The 20,138-nt window shown below is 44.5% G+C and overlaps 1 protein-coding gene across 2 annotated transcripts in view; it reads right to left on the reverse strand.

The window, feature by feature from the left end:
- Window positions 1–20,138, reverse strand: part of MAP3K15 (mitogen-activated protein kinase kinase kinase 15) — a 169,087-nt gene that overhangs the window by 47,271 nt on the left and 101,678 nt on the right. For both annotated transcript variants that reach the window (XM_063450192.1, XM_063450193.1), the window contains exons 7-9: window positions 3,727–3,897; window positions 1,739–1,851; window positions 605–764 (exon numbers count right to left, since the gene is read on the reverse strand). In XM_063450192.1, coding sequence (XP_063306262.1) covers window positions 605–764; window positions 1,739–1,851; window positions 3,727–3,897 — 444 coding nt within the window. The remainder of the gene's footprint in view (window positions 1–604; window positions 765–1,738; window positions 1,852–3,726; window positions 3,898–20,138) is intronic.

Below are 20,138 nucleotides of genomic sequence, written 5' to 3' on the forward strand. Positions count from 1 at the left end.
TAAATAATTTGAAACGTTTGTCTAATAGATTGTGATCATTTAAAAAGCTTTTTTAAAAATATTAAACCGAGGCATTTGTTTTTTTTATTTTTATTTTTTTAAATAATGGCATTTTGTTAATGAGTATTTATATATATATATATATATATATATATATATATATATATATATATATATATATATATATATATATATTTGCTCCATTTTCCCCTTCTTTTTCTCTATCCTCTTTTCCCTCTTTAGGCCTACATCCAGTATCTCACACCCCTCACATTTTTGTAAATATTTTATTATATATTTTCATGTGACAACACTGAAGAAATGACACTCTGCTACAATGTAAAGTAGTAAGTGTACAGACTGTATAACAGTGTAAATTTACTGTCCCCTCAAAATAACTCAACACACAGCCATCTATACACCAAAACTGCTTTATTCAGCTAAAGTTGTTTTGGTGCTTACACTGTCCCTTTCAGTTCAGTTAAATGGACACTCAAGGGTAGATTGTCCACACATACACATTATTATACTATTAACAAAACAATGAACAGAGGCCTAGGCATGGAAACAGTCTAATTCCTACCTTGATCCATTGATCACTTACCAGACAGGAGGTTTCAGCTTAAATAGTCGTTCAGCTGCCTGTACAGCTTTTCCGATGTCATTAGCCAGCATGCTCACAATGAAAAACTGACCCACATCCCAGTAGTTGTTCATTTTTTCCAGGCTCCCTTTCCTTCCCAACAAGCTGTTCAGACGTACACCTTTTATGGTTTTAAAACAAGAAATGCTTCAGTGGGATTAAAATATCTAGTAAAAACATTCTACATTACAGGATCAGTAATAGTCCGTTGTTAATCCATTTCCAGGTAATCCCCAGGATGATACATGGTTTTGTGTGTGTGTATGTTTGTAAAAGTGTGTACGTGCACAGGGGGGGGAATAGGAGCAGGAGAGGACATTATTTAGGTCTTGTGGGGAATGCAATGGTACTCTGTAATGTACATCACCCAGCAATCTGTCTTCGATTGCTTGACCATCTCTTTTTTTTTCTTTTTTCTTTTTTATAACATTCTTTATTTTGAGATTTTCAGTAGTAACAAAATAACAGTAGTATACAAGTTGTACTGCATAACCGTTTATGGGTTACGGAGTTCGTGTGTTATGCCTTGTGGCGAGCATGGGTCCTAGCGTTCTGTCTCTTTGGCCACTTTGTCTCGGCTGTGTCTTACTGGCGTGGGTGTTGTGTGGTCGCTGTTATGCGCTTAACTTTGCATTCTCTTAACAAATTGCAGAAGATGCTGGGTGAGACACATGGAACCGAAATAAATCCTTTGGGCTGGATTTTCTTAGCTGAGTAAGGGTTTAGTCTGCTTACTGAATAAGTGATTCCTTTTTTTAACGTTTATGGGGAGGAAACCACAACATATTTTTTATTTTGCCATTTCCCATCAGCAGTCACTCACTATAGTTTATGGGAATATACATCTATTCAGTGAGTAGAGCAACGTTGTAAGGGAGAGGGTGAAAAGAGATCTGTGTCACTGCAAATGGAATCTGCACTCCTCTCCACATTTGAGTAGCAGAAAGTGTGCATCTGAAATCCTTCTTTCAGAGCAGGCTCTAAATCTATGCAATAGACCAACATATTGCCCTACGGACAATTAACGTAATATTTAAACGCTACACGTTGCAGGATAATTTCCATTTCAACAATTGCATTTAGTTTACTATTTACCTATTTTTCGGAGCTCTATAGAAGTTTCAAACTGCTGCCCGGCAACAATAAGTAAAACAGCGAGGTTAATTCCAGAGTACAAAGAAGGCTGAAGCTCAAATCCTTTCCAATACCTGGTAGAAACAATGGCTTTTATTCAGTAGTTTTATCTTACAAATATAACAAATACGGTAACAGTAAAATAAAGACATGTGATATCAAATGACAATAAAAATATATTATTTGATCGAGTTCCCATTAGTCACTTAACATTGTCATGATGCTAAATTCTCGGCACTAAAAGCCTAGTTTAGATAACATTTCAATTAATTTTTCATTCAAAATCTTCCCAAAGTTTATAACGTTTATCAACACAAGGTAAAGACTTCTTAACGTTCTTTATGATGAGCAAACAACATTATTCACTAAATAGTGAATTCTCATGAACTGAAAAACAAGACTTAGTTAAAAATAGTTGATTTTGAACACGACCCTAACTCAGCTAGTTGTCACAGTTGTCACAGCTTCGCTAATTTGAACAAAAATTAGAAATTTCGTTTTCAGTTCACCATTTAGTGATTAAACCTTTTCACGTAATAGATTTTCTTTGGAAAATAAAAACAAAAAAAACTTAAGCCTCTTTTTCATCTTACCATTTCTATTTCAACAGTCATTCACAATAGTTTATGGGATAGGCATGGACTCATGCAAGACACCAAAGATGGACTTTCATTGGGCATGTGCAAGATGACTTCTTGCAAGACATTGCAGACTATTGCTCTGTATGCTTGTGCATGTGCAATGATGTAGCTCCTGGCAACTTCAAGATTGAGGCATGAGTAAGGAGAGCTCTATTCCCATTCAACCACTACTTCTTCCCCAGTCACAATCATGTAAAAGGACAATGCAAATGCTCAACTAGCGACAGCAACACTTTAATTTAAAAGGGGCGACTAAGCTTCATAATAACTACATCCTGATGGTTTATAGATGGGGCCCTTAGTTGTTGACGTGCATGAACAAGGTTTAACATAGTTAGCGCCCACAGTCTACTAGTACCATTACCACTACAACCAGATGTGGTAATTGTGGTGTCTAGAGTGCCCCTATAAACACCTAATAAATAGATATATAAATACATATAAATACCAACAGAGTTGTGGTGGGGAAACAAGTGTGGATGAAAACCCCTTCCATCTACAGTAAGTGGATAGTTAATACACTGCTAAACACAAATACACACCAGTAGACTTGCTTTTCCCACAGAAATCTCACTTTAACAGTGCTCTCACATGTGGTTCTTTGTTGAGTTCATTTGCATATGCCTACCCAGAATCCCTTGCAGTAGTGAGAGCACTGTTAAAATGAGATTTCTGTGGGAAAAGAAAGTCTAATTTCTTGACTGGTGTGTGTATTTGTGTTTAGCAATGTATTAACTGTATATATATATTCATATAGTTGAGTGTGTGTATATATATTTTGAGTGTTTTTATAGGGGCACTCTAGACACCAAAATTAATCCATAAATATATATATATCCAAATATTATAGGGTGCATTCACAGGACTTGAAACATATTAAATAGTGATTTTTAATTCACAAAAATAAACAATTACATCGACCGACGTTTCGACCACTGAGCATCTTTCTCAATATATATATATATATAAATAACATTTCACTTTTTTTGTTAAAGTGAAATGTTTTTCACTTCACCTGTCAGTGGTTTAATGTTGTGGCTGATCAGTGTATACATATATACACCCCCTGTATTTGTATATGGTATTATTGTACAAGCTTCCACAACGTCTTTTAATATTTATTATATAACAGGGCTCAAAATTTCCAGTTTTAGTGAGTAAAGCCCTGGAAGGCATGTTATGGCTTGCAGTGATGGGTAACGTTTAATGCCTGGCTAGTAGCAGAGGATTACAAATATCACACCCTGTCTATATCATACAAAGTCATTTGCGCCCATACACACTTTAATGTAATAAGAAGGTTCCTACCATTCAACGGCATCATTCCTGCTTTTGGTATCTTTGCAGTCAGAGTCCAGAAACATATCTTTGTATATCCTTCCACAGAGACAGAACATGTCTGGGGCAGGATGATCACAAGCCTGCAATACCTGCAGCATCACATGCAGAGCCTTTTCACGGTCTCCCGCATTATTTCTCCTGAAAATAGAACAGAAGAGTTCAGAGGGTTATACACACAAAGGTATTTACTCAAAAGTCATGGCACAAAAACTGCATGGTTTTGCCTTTTTGTATATCAATGGGAGGGTTCATTGACCAAACTGTGATTTATGTGTAACAATTAAATTGCTAAATTTAGGTCAAATGGACAAGTGTGAAAGGTGTAGTACTTGGGGGGAAAAAGTATATGTATATACTTTGAAAAAAATGCTAAAAGTTGATGTTTTCTACTTTTTATCCATTTTCATGAACTTGTACAATATATAAAACACAAATGTAAAATATAAATAGTGCAATATGTTTTTGTTTTACTTTCTATATTACAATATAGTTATAGTTTTTGTTTGAACTATATTTATGTTGTGACAAAAATAGATAATAGATTAGCATAATCACATCACTGTTATAGGAGCAATGTTAGCACCATAACCACTGAATATCTCAGTGTAGTGGTTTAAGGTGCAGGAAACTAGGACATGGCACACATAGCTGCTATGAGTGCTATTTTAAAGTTTCATGTCAAACATTTTGAGACTGGTTAGACAGACAATTGAACTCCTTTCAGCACACACAGGCTATTACCTACTTAACATGTTGGCATTATTTCCATTCAATCCATACTTGAATCGACAGAGAGAACTAGGCTAACATGCCTGCTAATTCTTTCAGCCAATCATATCACACCAGAGGTTATGTGTCTAGCTATCCAAAACATTTTTACAATTAAATATTCTGAAAAATAATTTTAAAAGATTATCCAAAAATATAAATTTATCTGAAAAGCTTATCCAAAAATATTGAATAATTAGGAGAAACGCGACTGTGGAGTATACTCTACATAAATTAAACTGATCAGAATCCCTCTCTTCTCCCCCTGTCAGGATGTGCAAGGTGAACAACTCTTCCATCTGCACATGTGTGACTTTGTCAGGCATGCCCAATGCACTTTTCTAGCATTCCTATGGGTAGGACACTGATTAGTTAGATCACTGTCCCCTGGAGTGGGTATGAGAGCAAAAAAAAAGAAGACGCAGATTTATATGAAAAAAAATATTTACCTGTTTTTTTTCAACCTGGAGAGTGAGGCAACTGACCCATTCGAAGCTAAAGTAGAGACTACTATGTCTTATGTATTTTTCCTATGCTTGACCAGCTTTGACCCACTTCATGTGGTCAAATAAATTTCCCCACAATACTCACCCTTTCCTCTGTGATCTCACAATGCGCAAATGAGTATAGTTTGTTCATTCGTGTAAGGACGTCATTTGGTACTATTAGTTCGGTTCGAAATTTAAATCGAATGAATGAAATTCCGATCCGTGTTGCGACTGCATTTTGCAGCCGCTTACTACATAGCTCCCTAATTCCTACGGTATTAGGGACCTACCAAAAGGCTGAAAGACCCAACTTTACTAACACTAAGTAAAAATTACTTTGTATTAGTAAATAAGGGACACTGACCCTACTAAACAGTGATCAGCTACAGGCAGCAGCTAAAGCCCCCCCCCCCCCCCTTCCAATAAATGCCCCTGTGGTGGGGCATCTATTAACAAGCAGGGGTCTACATTACGTCCCCCTGGAGTCTCCACCCATGCTCCACGACTCCATTTTAACCCATGAGCAGCGGGTGGGGGCCCTAAGTGACAATGGGGGGAGGACCTATTGCCCCTCCCCCTTCCTCCACCCTGGGCCCTATATGACAAATATCCAGACGGTAAAAAAAAATAACCCATCTGCACCCAGCGAGGGCACCGCACAGACTGAGCTCTCCAGGGCAGGGAATAGCTTATATCAATGAATGAGTGTGTGTCTAACACACACTCATTCATTGACAGACACACACACGCACACTGACAGAGACTCACTGATCTGACACACACTCATCCATTGGCAGACACACACACACACACACACACACACACACTGACAGACAATCATTGAAAGACACACACTTATAGTCAAACACAGACTCAAAGACAAAAAGACTCTCGCTGATACACATACACACACATACAGACACTCAGTCACACACACACTCACAGACACACACAGACACGCAGTCGTGTATTTTGCTTTGGTGCTGCCCTAGGCATAACTAAACCTGGGCATCCCCTAATCTAAATTTGCCCCACTTCTACCGGTCAAGGCATCTCTTTCTGATTAAGAACCCACCCCTTCCTCTTTAGACTCCACCTTTTCCTACTCTTTTTAAAGGGATACTATAGTGCCAGGAAAGTTTTCCTGGCACTATAGTTCCCTCATCCCTCGTCCTCTCCCCTCCTTCTCTGCACTGAAGGGGTTAAAACTCCTTCAGTCACTTACCTGAATCCAGTGCAGATGTCCCTGGTCGCCTAACCACCGGGAAGCAGTTAACCCCTTAAGGTTCTGAGAAACTGCAATAATTAAACTTGAAGGGTCAAAGGGGAGTGGGACACTGCACCCAGACCACTTCAATAATCTGAAGAAATCTGGATGCCTATAGTGTCCCTTTAAGCATACACACTGACAGTCACACACACACACTCAATGACAAACACACATTCGCCACTTACAGACACAGACTCACTGATCTGACACAAACTCATTAATTGACAGACACACGCATACGCACACTGACAGACACACAAACACTGACAGATACTCATTGAAAGACACACACTTATAGTCAAACACAGACTCAAAGACAAACAGACTCTCGCTGATTTGACAGACACTCACAAACTGTCAGGATCGGGACAGGGATTCAACACGCAGAGTACAAAGTGTAGTAGGTACGTATACCGGACCTTAGAATGGCCGGACTTAACGTAAGGAGTAAGTAGAGAATGGTCAGAGGCAAGCCGAGATCGAGGGAACGAGAAGACAGGTAAGCGAGAGACAAGCCGGGTCAAAGGATAACAGAGATAAGCAGAGTGATACAAACAAGCCGGGTCAGAACCAAAGAGACAATAGACATACAAGAGCACTGAGTGACTAGACTGGCTAGAACCACGACAGGGCAATGAGCAAATGCGGCAAGCTCTATTAAATACCCCGGTTCTAGAAGGTAATCACACCCCCGACGAGTCCTGATTCGTGTTCAGGGTTTGAGTGACAGGTCGAGCCGGCTTGGCGTCATGACGTCGGCTACTGAGCGTCACGTCATAAAAGGGCGTGGATCCCTCGCGGCCGGCGTGTAACCGACCGGAGGGACCGCGAGGAACGGAGGGAACAGCCCTTCTGAACGGGAAAACGTCTAAGTCTCTCCTCTTATCAGAGGTAGAGACTACAGGTACCCTGACAGTACCCCCCCCCCCCCCAGAAACGCCCACCGGGCGGAAGCAACTGGGACGAGATGGAAAGCGGGAGTGAAAAGCCCTGCGGAGGTGAGGAGCATGAACATCCTCCTGAGGTACCCAAGTCCTCTCCTCAGGACCATATCCCTTCCAGTCGACAAGATACTGTAACTTCCCTCGAGAAATACGAGAATCGATGATGGAGTTGATCTCGTACTCCTCCTGACCCTCAACCTGAACAGAGCGAGGGGAGGAAACAGTGGAGGAAAATCTGTTGCAAATTAACGGTTTCAGCAAGGAAACATGAAAAGAATTAGGGATGCGTAAGGCAGATGGAAGTACTAGACGATACGCAACCGGGTTAATACGAGCCAGGACCCTGTAAGGACCAATGTAACGAGGAGCGAATTTCATGGAAGGAACCTTTAAACGAATGTTTTTTGTACTCAACCATACCCTATCACCAGGAACAAAAACAGGAGCCGCCCTTCTGCGTTTATCAGCGTGTTTCTTGAACAACATGGAATTATGTAGGAGAATTTGTCGAGTCTGATCCCACAACTTCCTCAGATTGGCAACATGAACATCAACCGACGGTACCCCTTGGGAAGGAGAGACCGAAGGAAGAATGGAAGGATGAAAGCCATAATTCATGAAAAAGGGGCTAGAACGAGTGGAATCACAAACAAGATTATTGTGTGCGAACTCTGCCCAAGGAATCAAACCGACCCAATCGTCCTGATGTTCGGAGACAAAACAACGCAAATATTGTTCAATTTTTTGATTAGTACGTTCAGCAGCTCCGTTAGACTGAGGGTGATAAGCAGAAGAAAAATTCAATTTGATGCCCAATTGAGAACAGAAGGATCTCCAGAAACGTGAAACACATTGGGAACCTCTATCAGAAATAATTTCGGAGGGTATCCCATGTAAACGAAAAATTTCTTTAGCGAATATTTCCGCCAATTCAGGAGAAGTCGGAAGTTTAGGTAAAGGCACAAAATGAGCCATCTTAGTAAACCTATCGACTACAGTGAGAATAACAGTCTGTTTTTTAGAAATAGGCAAATCAACAATAAAGTCCATGGCCAAACAGGACCATGGTCTCTCTGGAATGCCCAAGGGTTGTAATAGACCACATGGAAGAGTATGAGGTTGCTTAGTCTTAGTACCGATCTCACACACTGCAATGAAATCCTTAATATCCTTTCGTAAAGAAGGCCACCAGAAATCTTTAGAGATTAAGGAATATGTCTTGCGAATGCCAGGATGCCCCGCCACCTTACTCTCGTGGAAACACTGTAAGAGCTCCCTTTGGAGTTCAGGAGGAACGAAGTGTCTTGCCACAGGAGTCTGCCCAGGTGCCAGATGTTGCAACTTCATGATTCGGTCAAGCAGTGGAGAATGAATTTTAAGACTTGTGTTGGCGATAATATTGCACTTGGGGACTATAGAGGATAACACTGGCTCAGACACAGTAGAAGGTTCATATTGGCGAGACAAAGCATCGGCTTTAGAATTCTTAGAACCAGGTCTATAAGTGAGTACGTAATTGAAATGGGTGAGAATTAAAGACCAACGAGCTTGCCTGGAGGACAATCGCTTGGCCTCCCCAATATAGGACAAGTTCTTGTGGTCCGTCAAAATAGTAACAGGATGTAAGGTCCCTTCCAATAAATGTCTCCACTCCTTCAAAGCCATGATAACTGCTAGTAGTTCCCTGTCACCAATGTCATATCTGCTCTCCGGGCCAGATAGCTTTTTGGAAAAAAAACCACATGGATGTAATGGTTTATCCACACCTAACCTTTGGGACAGGATAGAGCCTACACCCGTCTCTGAGGCGTCTACTTCGAGTAGGAAAGGCAGAGTAGTATCAGGGTGAACTAAAATTGGTGCGGAAGCAAAAAGTTCTTTGAGGGTTTTGAAAGCAAGAAGTGCTTCAGTAGACCAATTCTTAGTGTCAGCCCCCTGTCTGGTCATATTGGTGATAGGAGCAATAATTGACGAGTAACCCTTAATGAAGCGCCTATAATAATTGGAGAATCCAATAAACCTCTGAATGGCCTTGAGACCCTTAGGTAAGGGCCAGTCTAAAATGGACTGGAGTTTATCCGGATCCATCTTAAACCCTTCCCCAGAAATCACATAACCAAGAAAGTTTGTCTGAGACTGATCAAAACTACATTTCTCCAGTTTGCAGTACAAGCCATGTTGAAGAAGTTTGCGCAAAACCCTTCTGACTTGTCTGTGGTGAGTCTCAATGTCCCTAGAATGTATGAGAATATCATCCAGGTATACAATAACGCAGTCATGTTGAAACTCCCTAAGAACTTCATTGATCAAGTCCTGAAATACTGCCGGCGCATTGCAGAGGCCAAAAGGCATTACGGTATACTCGTAGTGCCCATATCGAGTGTTGAACGCCGTCATCCACTCGTGACCCTGCTGAATCCTCACCAAGTTATATGCCCCTCTGAGATCTAACTTGGTGAAAATCTTGGAACCCTTTAAACGATCAAAGAGCTCGGTAATCAAAGGAATCGGGTAGGCATTTCTAACGGTTATTTTGTTCAAACCTCGGTAGTCAATGCAAGGTCTCAGCGTACCATCCTTCTTTTTAACAAAAAAAAAAACCAGCCCCGGCAGGGGAGGAAGATCTCCTAATAAATCCTTTGTCTAGATTTTCACGAATATACTCCTCTAGGACTAAGTTCTCTTTAGTAGACAAAGGGTATACATTGCCCCTGGGAGGCATGGTACCAGGGAGTAGATTAATCTTACAATCAAAGGACCTGTGTGGGGGTAAAGTATCGGCCTTCTTTTGTCAAATACCGCCTTTAAGTCCAGATACAGTGGCGGTATTTGTACTTCTGTAGGGTCGATAGACTGAGTGGATGCATTAACTATGCAAAGCGGTGAGACTTTCTGTAAACACTTCTCCTGACAATTCTGACCCCATGAGATTATCTCCCCTAATTCCCAATCAATAATAGGGTTATGTCTCTTTAACCAAGAATACCCCAGGACTATGGGAACAGAAGGAGATTAAATGAGTAACAGAGATATGTCTTCCTCGTGTAAAATACCAACAGTTAAGTTAACGGGTATGGTTTCACGAAAAATCACAGGCTCAACTAAAGGTCTACCATCTATGGCCTCAACGGCCAAGGGCGTCTCCCTTAATTGAGATGGAATAGTGTGTTTAGTGACAAAAACTTGGTCGATAAAGCTCTCAGCAGCTCCGGAATCTATCAATGCCACAGTCTCTACTACTCCCCTTTCCCAAGTTAAGGAAACGGGTAGCACAAGCCTATGATCTTTATAATTATGAGTAGAGGACAAAATAGAAACACCCAAGGCCTGTCCTCTAGAGAAAGGTGCGAGCGTTTCCCGATCGATTAGGACAATTTAGGCGTAAGTGACCTCTGACTCCACAGTACATACACAGCCCCTCCCTTCTCCTGTACTGTCTCTCCTCTTCTGAGAGATGAGTATTGCCTATCTGCATAGGTTCTGGAAAAGGTAAGGTTTTGATCTCAGGACTTATAAATGAGGGAGCTAGTTTGAAGGAAGGTCTACAGGTTCTATCTCGAGTGTTCTGTCTCTCTCTTAAGCGTTCATCAATGCGAGAGATAAAAGAAATTAAATCCTCCAAATTCTCAGGAAGCTCTCTAGTAGCAACCTCATTTATTTATTTATTTATTATTGCCATTTATATAGCGCCAACAGATTCCATAGCGCTTTACAATATTATGAGAGGGGGATTTAACTATAAATAGGACAATTACAAATAAACTTACAGGAACAATAGGTTGAAGAGGACCCTGCTCAAACGAGCTTACATTCTATAGGAGGTGGGGTGTAAAACACATTAGGGCAGGAATTTACAATCAAATAAGGTGGGCTGCCCTTTAGGAGAGGGCAAGAGACAGGTATGTGAGGTAAGGGTTAGTCTTGGAGGCCATAAGCTTTCCTAAAGAGATGGGTTTTAAGGCACTTCTTAAAAGATGCAAGACTAGGGGAGAGTCTGATGGCGGTAGGCAGGCTATTCCATAGGAAGGGAGCCGCCCGCGAGAAGTCCTGCAAGCGCGAGTTGGCCGTACGAGTGCGGACAACGGACAGGAGGTGGTCACGGGCAGAACGGAGATTCATCAAGTATTACATCTGATAATCCGTTTAAAAATACGTCTATATAAGCCTGTTCGTTCCACTTAACTTCTGCCGCCAACGACCTGAACTCTAGTGCATACTCCACAAGAGTTTGGTTATCTTGTCTAAGGCGCAACAGTAATCTGGCTGCATTGACCTTTCTACCAGGAGGGTCAAAAGTTCTTCTAAAAGCAGCTACAAAGGCATTATAATTATATACTAACGGATTATCGTTTTCCCACAACGGATTGGCCCATCTCAGAGCTTTCTCAACGAGTAAGGTGATAATAAATCCGACCTTCGCCCTATCTGTAGGATAGGAACGGGGTTGTAATTCGAAGTGGATACTGATTTGGTTTAAAAAACCTCGACACTTCTCAGGAGAACCACCATAACGTACAGGTGGGGTAATACGAGAGGAGGCACCTACAGTGGCTACCTCTAAACCTGAACTTACAGGGGAGATAGAATTATTACGCATCTCTTCTGGTGGGTTATTAGGACGAGATAATAACGCCTGTAGCGCTAAGGCCATCTGATCCATTCTATGTTCCATGGCGTCAAACCTAGGATCGGAAGGACCAAGCTGACTACTTGTACCTGCAGGATCCATTGGCCCTGTCGTAATGTCAGGATCGGGACAGGGATCCAACACGCAGAGTACAAAGTGTAGTAGGTACGTATACCGGACCTTAGAATGGCCGGACTTAACGTAAGGAGTAAGTAGAGAATGGTCAGAGACAAGCCGAGGTCGAGGGAACGAGAAGACAGGTAAGCGAGAGACAAGCCGGGTCAAAGGATAACAGAGATAAGCAGAGTGATACAAACAAGCCGGGTCAGAACCAAAGAGACAATAGACATACAAGAGCACTGAGTGACTAGACTGGCTAGAACCACGACAGGGCAATGAGCAAATGCGGCAAGCTCTATTAAATACCTAGAAGGTAATCACACCCCCGACGAGTCCTGGTTCGTGTTCAGGGTTTGAGTGACAGGTCGAGCCTGGTTGGCGTCATGACGTCGGCTACTGAGCGTCACGTCATAAAAGGGCGTGGATCCCTCGCGGCCGGCGTGTAACCGACCGGAGGGACCGCGAGGAACGGAGGGAACAGCACTTCTGAACGGGAAAACGTCTAAGTCTCTCCTCTTATCAGAGGTAGAGACTACAGGTACCCTGACACAAACACAGACACACTCATACACACACACTCACAGACACACATACAGACACTCAGTCACACTCACTCACAGAAACACACACTCACTCACAGAAACACACACTCACTAATTATTAATTTTTTTATAATATTTTTTCACCCAGCGGGCCTGCTGTGAGGCGTGCGGCTATGTTAGAATCAGAGGTGGTCTCACCCACACACTCACTTAGGTGGAACTCTTATGCACCAGATGAGGGCAGTAAAAAGACCTGGGTACTGTCCCTTATCTGCGGGTCACATACACTGTAGTCTTATCTCACGGGGAATACCTTGTAGCTACCCTCCACCTGGATCTGAGGGAGGTAAGGGACACGTTTAACCTCGTACTTGCTCTTCTCTATGAGCTCACTCTCTCTGCTCTCTTTATCTCCACTCTGCTCCATGACCTTTCTATCATCCTAACTTCTCGTAGTTCTTGGTGCGGTCCGGGGGTCCGGGTTCTTCATGGGCTCCTGCAGCTGGAGGGGAGAGTGGGGGATTTGGTGGTGTGCCATCTGCGTGGGCTGGACCTAATACGGGGATTGCCATAGCTTAACGCCATGCCCCCCTGTCCGTCCTCACTTTTAATTGTAGGGGATTAAATATTCCTGTACGCCGAACGGATCTATTGCGGGAATTAAAGAAAATGCACATCTCGATGACCATGTTGCAGGAGACACACTTCCTGGAAGGTTCGGCTCCGAAACTCCAAAATAGACATTACCCAGCTAATTACTTTAGCAATCACCCCTTGGCCCATAGGGCTGGCGTCGCCATTGTCCTTGCCGCCGACCTGGAGTTCCGGGAGTTGGACAGAATGGCTGATCCACAGGGACATTTCCTATTCCTGAAAGGCATCATAGCCGACAAGTTATATACATTGGTATCTACCGTATTTTTCGCTCCATAAGACGCACTTTTTTCCCCCTCAAAAGTGAGGGGAAATGTCTGTGCGTCTTATGGAGCGAATATGAAGCTTTACTTACCTGTCTTGCAGCGTTGGCCGGCAGCACAGGGCGCACCGCGGTAGTGGAACTTGAATTTCATGTTCCGGTTTCCGGCGGGACTGAAAGGAAGTGCGCACAAGCTGAGTGCGCACTTCCTTTCAGTCCCGCCGGAAACCGGAACATGAAATTCAAGTTCCACTACCGCGGTGCGCCCTGTGCTGCCGGCCAACGCTGCAAGACAGGTAAGTAATTATAGGACAAGGGGAGGGGGACTGTATGGGAGGGGGATAAAGTCTATGGGGAGGGAGGGTGGGTGGAAGTCTATGGGGAGGGAGGGAGGGGGGGGTTGAAGTCTATGGGGAGGGGGGTTGAAGTCTATGGGGAGGGGGGTGGAAGTCTATGGGGAGGGGGGGGTGGAAGTCTATGGGGAGGGGGGGTGGAAGTCTATGGGGAGGGGGGGAGATGAAGTCTGTGGGGAGGGGGGAGATGAAGTCTGTGGGGAGGGGGGGAGATGAAGTCTGTGGGGAGGGGGGGAGATGAAGTCTGTGGGGAGGGGGGGAGATGAAGTCTGTGGGGAGGGGGGGAGATGAAGTCTGTGGGGAGGAGGGGAGATGAAGTCTGTGGGGAGGGGGGGAGATGAAGTCTGTGGGGAGGGGGGGAGATGAAGTCTGTGGGGAGGGGGGGAGATAAAGTCTGTGGGGAGGGGGGGAGATGAAGTCTGTGGGGAGGGGGGGAGATGAAGTCTGTGGGGAGGGGGGGAGATGAAGTCTGTGGGGAGGGGGGGAGATGAAGTCTGTGGGGAGAGGGGGAGATGAAGTCTGTGGGGAGAGGGGGAGATGAAGTCTATGGGGAGGGGGGGAGATGAAGTCTATGGGAGAGAGGAGAAGACTATGGAAGGGGGGGACACTATGGGACAGGGGAGAAAAAAAATATTCTGTACAAACTGTCCCATAGTAAGAAACACTATGGGACAGTTTGTTCAGAATATTTTTTTTCTGGGTTTCTTCCTCTAAAAACTAGGTGCGTCTTATGGTGAGGTGCGTCTTATGGAGCGAAAAATACGGTATATATGTTCCCAATAGAAAAACAGGCATACTTTCTTAGGTGGACATTAAATAAACAAAAGGACTTCTCGGAAGGCGCAATACTGGGAGGGGACTTTAATGCTACCCTAGATCCACTACTTGATTCTTCACCGGAACATAGCTGCATACCCCAACTGGGCATTCGCTCTATCTGCAAATCACTGGGGAATGTGGCCTGGTGGACTGTTGGAGGACACTTCACACCACCGTCAAAGACTTCACACACTACTCCGCACTGCATGATCGCTATTCCCGCATTGACTACCTATTTATTCAGCAGGAGGGTCTGTCTCAGTTGCTGACAGCCACTATTGGACCGGCAACGTGGTCGGATCATGGGCCGGTTCACATAGAACTGGAATTCCCGTTGTTCCGACCTGCGACTTGGACTTGACAATTAAATGAGACCTTGCGTCAGGACCCTGCTCCATGCCCAGGATTTCTACTTCCAAGAAAATGGATCAGAGGAGACGTCCCTGGTATCAATCTGGGAGGCACATAAGAGTGTCATACGTGGCACACTCATTCGTATTGCATCCCGCAAAAAGAAAGCGGCCTTGGAGGAGATGACTGACCTTTACAAGACCATATCGACATTGGAACTCCAACACAAACTAACTCGACTAGTTGAAATATATGGGGAACTGATGGAGGCCAGACGACAGATGAAAGAACTCCTTTCGCGATGGTATTTTGCTCCTTACAATATACCAAGAGCTTTTTTTACGCTCATGCAAACAAAGCGGGCAAATTTCTAGCTCGCCTCTTGAAGGGTACACAAGTTTGCAACCTGCACTTAGCCTATTGGATTTCCTCATCTTTCCCGAAGGATGTAGCGGAGGAATTCAGACGTTACTATAGTTCTTTATATAACCTAACTACACCAGGCGGGAATGCCTCGGAGCAGATTAACCTTACGCAAGTTCAGGATTATTTACACACCAATGTCAAGAAAAAGGTAAACCACGAAAACGCGTTTGATGCTGTAGCTCTAAAAAGATCCAAAGCCGGCAGGGCACCGGGCCCCGATGGATTCTCCACGGGCTACTACAAGCACTTCTCCACAATACTCATACCATGGCTAACCAAAGCACTCAATACAGTCACAGGGGGAGCTTTGGGGCGGAGTCCTTAGCTGCAACGATAACGGTCTTGCTCAAACCTGGGAAGGACCTGGTGCACTGCAGTAGTCATCGCCCCCGATCTCCCTATTGAACGTGGACACCAAGCTGTTTATGAAGGTGTTTGTCACCAGACTACAACTTGTCCCGGCGACTTTAGTACACGTAGAATTTTTTTTTAAAATTACGTAATTACGACTAACAAGTACCTAAACAGTGTAACGCAACAGCCGATGCTGGAAACATGTACATGTACATGTCACGTTTCGTGTCACGTATACATATTGAATTGCAATCTATTTATCATGTTGAGAGGCCTGCGAGCTTACTCTGTGTCTTTCTATACATTTTCTTCTCTTTGAAAATGTTAAACAATTTGCATGAATAAAGATTTACAAAAAAATAAAATAATCAGAGGCAGCGAGGGAGCTGTGATCTCCCTGCTCTGCTCCCACACGGGCTGTCTACTGAAGCCAGGAGCCGGCATATGATGTCATATTATGGCTCCCACGGCATCAGCAAACGGCGCTCAAGGAAGCAGAGCAGGGAGATCACAGCTCCCTTGCCACTTCTGATTCTAACACAACCGCACGCCGTGGGGATCCATAAGGTGGCCAGCACCTGGACACCCCCATGACATGGAGAACACCAGGGGGCGTTTGGGGCGGCATTTTTTGCCGCCCCTTGGTTAGTGCCGCCCAAGGCAAATGCCTAGTTTGCCTTGGGCTACATACACCACTGATCCCCCGCCCTGAAATTTGACTCAGCGTGCTCTGATTGGTTGGTTTAAGTGAGCCTTACCTGATTTGTTATCTGTAAGGCTCAAGATTTACCTATCAGAGAACTTTTATCCCCAATGTCTGAATCAATTATCCAAATACATTGCTAGATATCCTTGGCAAAAAAAAAAAAAGAGGTAAGGAGAGATATAAAAGGTAAAATCTATGGAAACATTTATGCATTGGCTCATGGACACCATAAATGAAGGTCCAAACAGCCAGGTCAAGAGGGAGAGAGATGAAAATAACTGGGACAATATAAGTATGAGGGAAAATAAGGGTTTTATTAAACATAGTTTAACACCCCTATAAAAACATAGTAACCACACCATTAAAAACTATTTCTGGTTCCATAAGTGTTCTATAGAGTTCTTGTGAGCGCTTTTAGTAGCATTAGTGACATCAATCCATCTTTACTCCATGCTATGTGACTTATGCACTAAAAATACTCTTTTCGTACATTAAGTCAGCGGTATTTATCATTTTATATGAACATTAAGACACATCAATTGTAAATACATTATTTTGCTGTGCTTTCCTCCTCTCCAGTAATTTTTTTTTTGTATCATCAATGACCCATATTGAGTGACCCGTTCATGGAAATTGCATCTGTCCTTAAATCATTATCCATTAATAGATGTACTTTTTATCTTTTTGACGTGTTCATGTTCATTAGACACAATGCACTTATCTCTAAGTAAAAGTAAGTTTATTGAAAAGAAAAGAGGAAGTTGCTTAGAAAAGGTGATCAAAGGCAGAAGTTCACGGAATTTTTATATGTCCTATTTACTGTAGTGCATACATCACGTAAAACAGGTTTTAACTTCAAAGATACAAAGCTCCCTGAAGTGTGAAATGATGTGGACAACTAATGGACTTTATTTGCTCGTTTAAAAAATGGAACAGATTGCAAATGAAAAGATTAATCATCATTATCTACTGTACCGGTGATGGTTTTACAATGATTCATTCGCGTGCTTATAACTCGGTAACTCCAAAATTATCTAAATAAATAAAAAATTGTCTCCCGGTTATTTAAAACGTCCTTCTGCCATACATATGAAAAGGTACTTTTTCAGTGAATAGAGGAAAATGCATTTGCAAGAGAAAAGTAAATACATGATTTAAGCTTAAAAGCACGTCAAGGCGTGCAGGTAATCACCACAGGATTTGGAAAGTTTACTGACCAGTTTTCATAGCAGCTTACGCTATCTTTACACCCTTGTATCCGATAACAGTGTGTGAGTGAAAAGTGCTAGACTCCATCCCCTTATGTTCGGTACCACCCATCTCATTAGGCTCTTCCCTCTGATGATGAGCTGGTAGGCAAAGCTGACAAGCTGTTTGTGGACAACGTGGTGTGTTGGTTTTAAATAGCTTGTCACTTTTGCATTCTTGCTCTGCCAACTGGCGCCGATTGTGAGGGACAGGACCTAACATGAGGAGCGGAGTCAACACTGCAAACCCCGCTGATCGGCCTCTATCTACAAAGCACCTGTTAGCTTTGCACCCACCCAGGGACGGCCCTGGGCGCAAACATATAGTGAGAACGTCACTATAGAGTTAGAAACGCATGTTAAAGTCTCCTTAAATTTCAAGCCAAGATCAGCTGAACTAAGCAGTGTAAGATTGTTGCTATCAGGGCCGGACTGGCACACCGGGATACCGGGAAATTTCCCGGTGGGCCGTCGGCACCTGGGGCCGGGGAGACATGTGGATGTCCTGCGGCCGCATGGAGAGCTTGGATGGCGGCCGCAGGGGAAGCTCTCCTTGCGGCCGCTGGGGGAGCAGGCTGTTCTGTCTCTGCTCCCCCTCCCTCGCGCGCTAGAAACAGACCGGCGCCGGAATATGACGTCATATTCCGGCCCCGGTCTCATTAAGCTGCGCGCGAGGGAGGGGGAGCAGAGACAGAACAGCCTGCTCCCCCAGCGGCCGCCAGAAGAGCTTCCCCTGCGGCCGCAAGAAGAGCTTCAGGAAGGCTGGCTGGGCTGGAAGGTGAGCACAGGAGGGGAGGGGGTGGGGGGGGGGAAGTAACAAAGGGCACAGGAAGGGGAGGGTGGGGGGTAACAAAGAGCACAGGAGGGGAGGGGGGGTAACAAAGAGCACAGGAGGGGAGGGGGGTAACAAAGGGCACATGAGGGGAGGGGGGGTAACAAAGGGCACAGGAGGGGAGGGGGGGTAACAAATGGCACAGGAGGGGAGGGGGGTAACAAATGGCACAGGAGGGGAGGGGGCTAAGAGGTCACAGGAAGGGGAGGGTGGGGGGTAACAAAGGGCACAGGAGGGGAGGGGGGGTAACAAAGGGCACAGGAGGGGAGGGGGGTAACAAAGGGCACAGGAGGGGAGGGGGCTAAGAGGTCACAGGAAGGGGAGAGTGGGGGGTAACAAAGGGCACAGGAGGGGAGGGGGGGTAACAAAGGGCACAGGAGGGGAGGGGGCTAAGAGGTCACAGGAAGGGGAGGGGGGGTAACAAATGGCACAGGAGGGGAGGGGGCTAAGAGGTCACAGGAAGGGGGGTAACAAAGGGCACAGGAGGGGAGGGGGCTAAGAGGTCACAGGAAGGGGAGGGGGGTAACAAAGGGCACAGGAGGGGAGGGGGGGTAACAAAGGGCACAGGAGGGGAGGGGGCTAAGAGGTCACAGGAAGGGGAGAGGGGCCAAAAGATGAGCACAAAAGGGGCTGAAGAGGGTACAAGTCGGAAGGGGGGCTAAAGAGGGCACGGGATTGGGGCTAAAGAGGGCACAGGAAGGGAGGTGGCTAAAGAGGGCACGGGAGGGGGCTAAAGAGGGCACAGGAAGGGAGGGTGCTACATAAGGGCACAGGAGGGGAAGGGGCTAAAAAGCACACAGGGGGCAAAAGAGGGCACAGAAGGGGAGGGGCACCTATCAGTCTGCCCACCCACCCACACAGGTAGCAACAAGTATGTATGTCAGTGGGAGTGTGTCTGTCTGTGTCATGCTGTGTGTGTTTCTGTGTCATGCTGTGTGTGTTTCTGTGTCATGCTGTGTGTGTGTGTCATGCTGTGTCTGTGTCTGTGTCATGCTGTGTGTGTGTCTGTCTGTGTCACACTGTGTGTGTTTCTGTGTCATGCTGTGTGTGTGTGTGTCTGTGTCATGCTGTGTGTGTGTCTCTGTGTCACTGTGTGTCTGTATCATGGTGTGTGTGTGTGTGTCTGTCTGTGTCATGGTGTGTGTATGTCTGTCATGGTGTGTGTGTGTCAGTCGTAGTGTCTGTGTGTGTTTGTAAAAATAGTGTTTTACTCACTTTTTTTTTCCCAACGTCATGCTGGTCTCTGCCTCTATGACTGAGATCATCAAGCTTGATGATCTCAGCCAATCCGCACTGACACAGGAAGCGCCTCTAGTGACCGTCTGAGTGTCTGTCACTAGAGGTGTCACTAGGAAGCAATGTAAACACTGCCTTTTCTCTGAAAAGTCAGTGTTTACATTCAAAAGCCTGCAGGGACAGGCTATAGACACCAGAACCACTACATTAAGCTGTGTGTGTGTGTGCGCCTGCTAGTGAGTTTGCTTGCTTGCATGTGTGTGTGTGTCTGCTAGTGAGTGAGCTTGTATTTTTATGTCAATGAGCTTATATATATTAGTGAAATTGTTTGTCTATGAGGCTGTGTATCAATGAGCTTGTGTGTGTCAGTGAGATTGTCT

The sequence above is a fragment of the Pelobates fuscus genome, chromosome 1 (assembly GCF_036172605.1).
Source record: "Pelobates fuscus isolate aPelFus1 chromosome 1, aPelFus1.pri, whole genome shotgun sequence".
Classification (NCBI taxonomy): domain Eukaryota; kingdom Metazoa; phylum Chordata; class Amphibia; order Anura; family Pelobatidae; genus Pelobates; species Pelobates fuscus.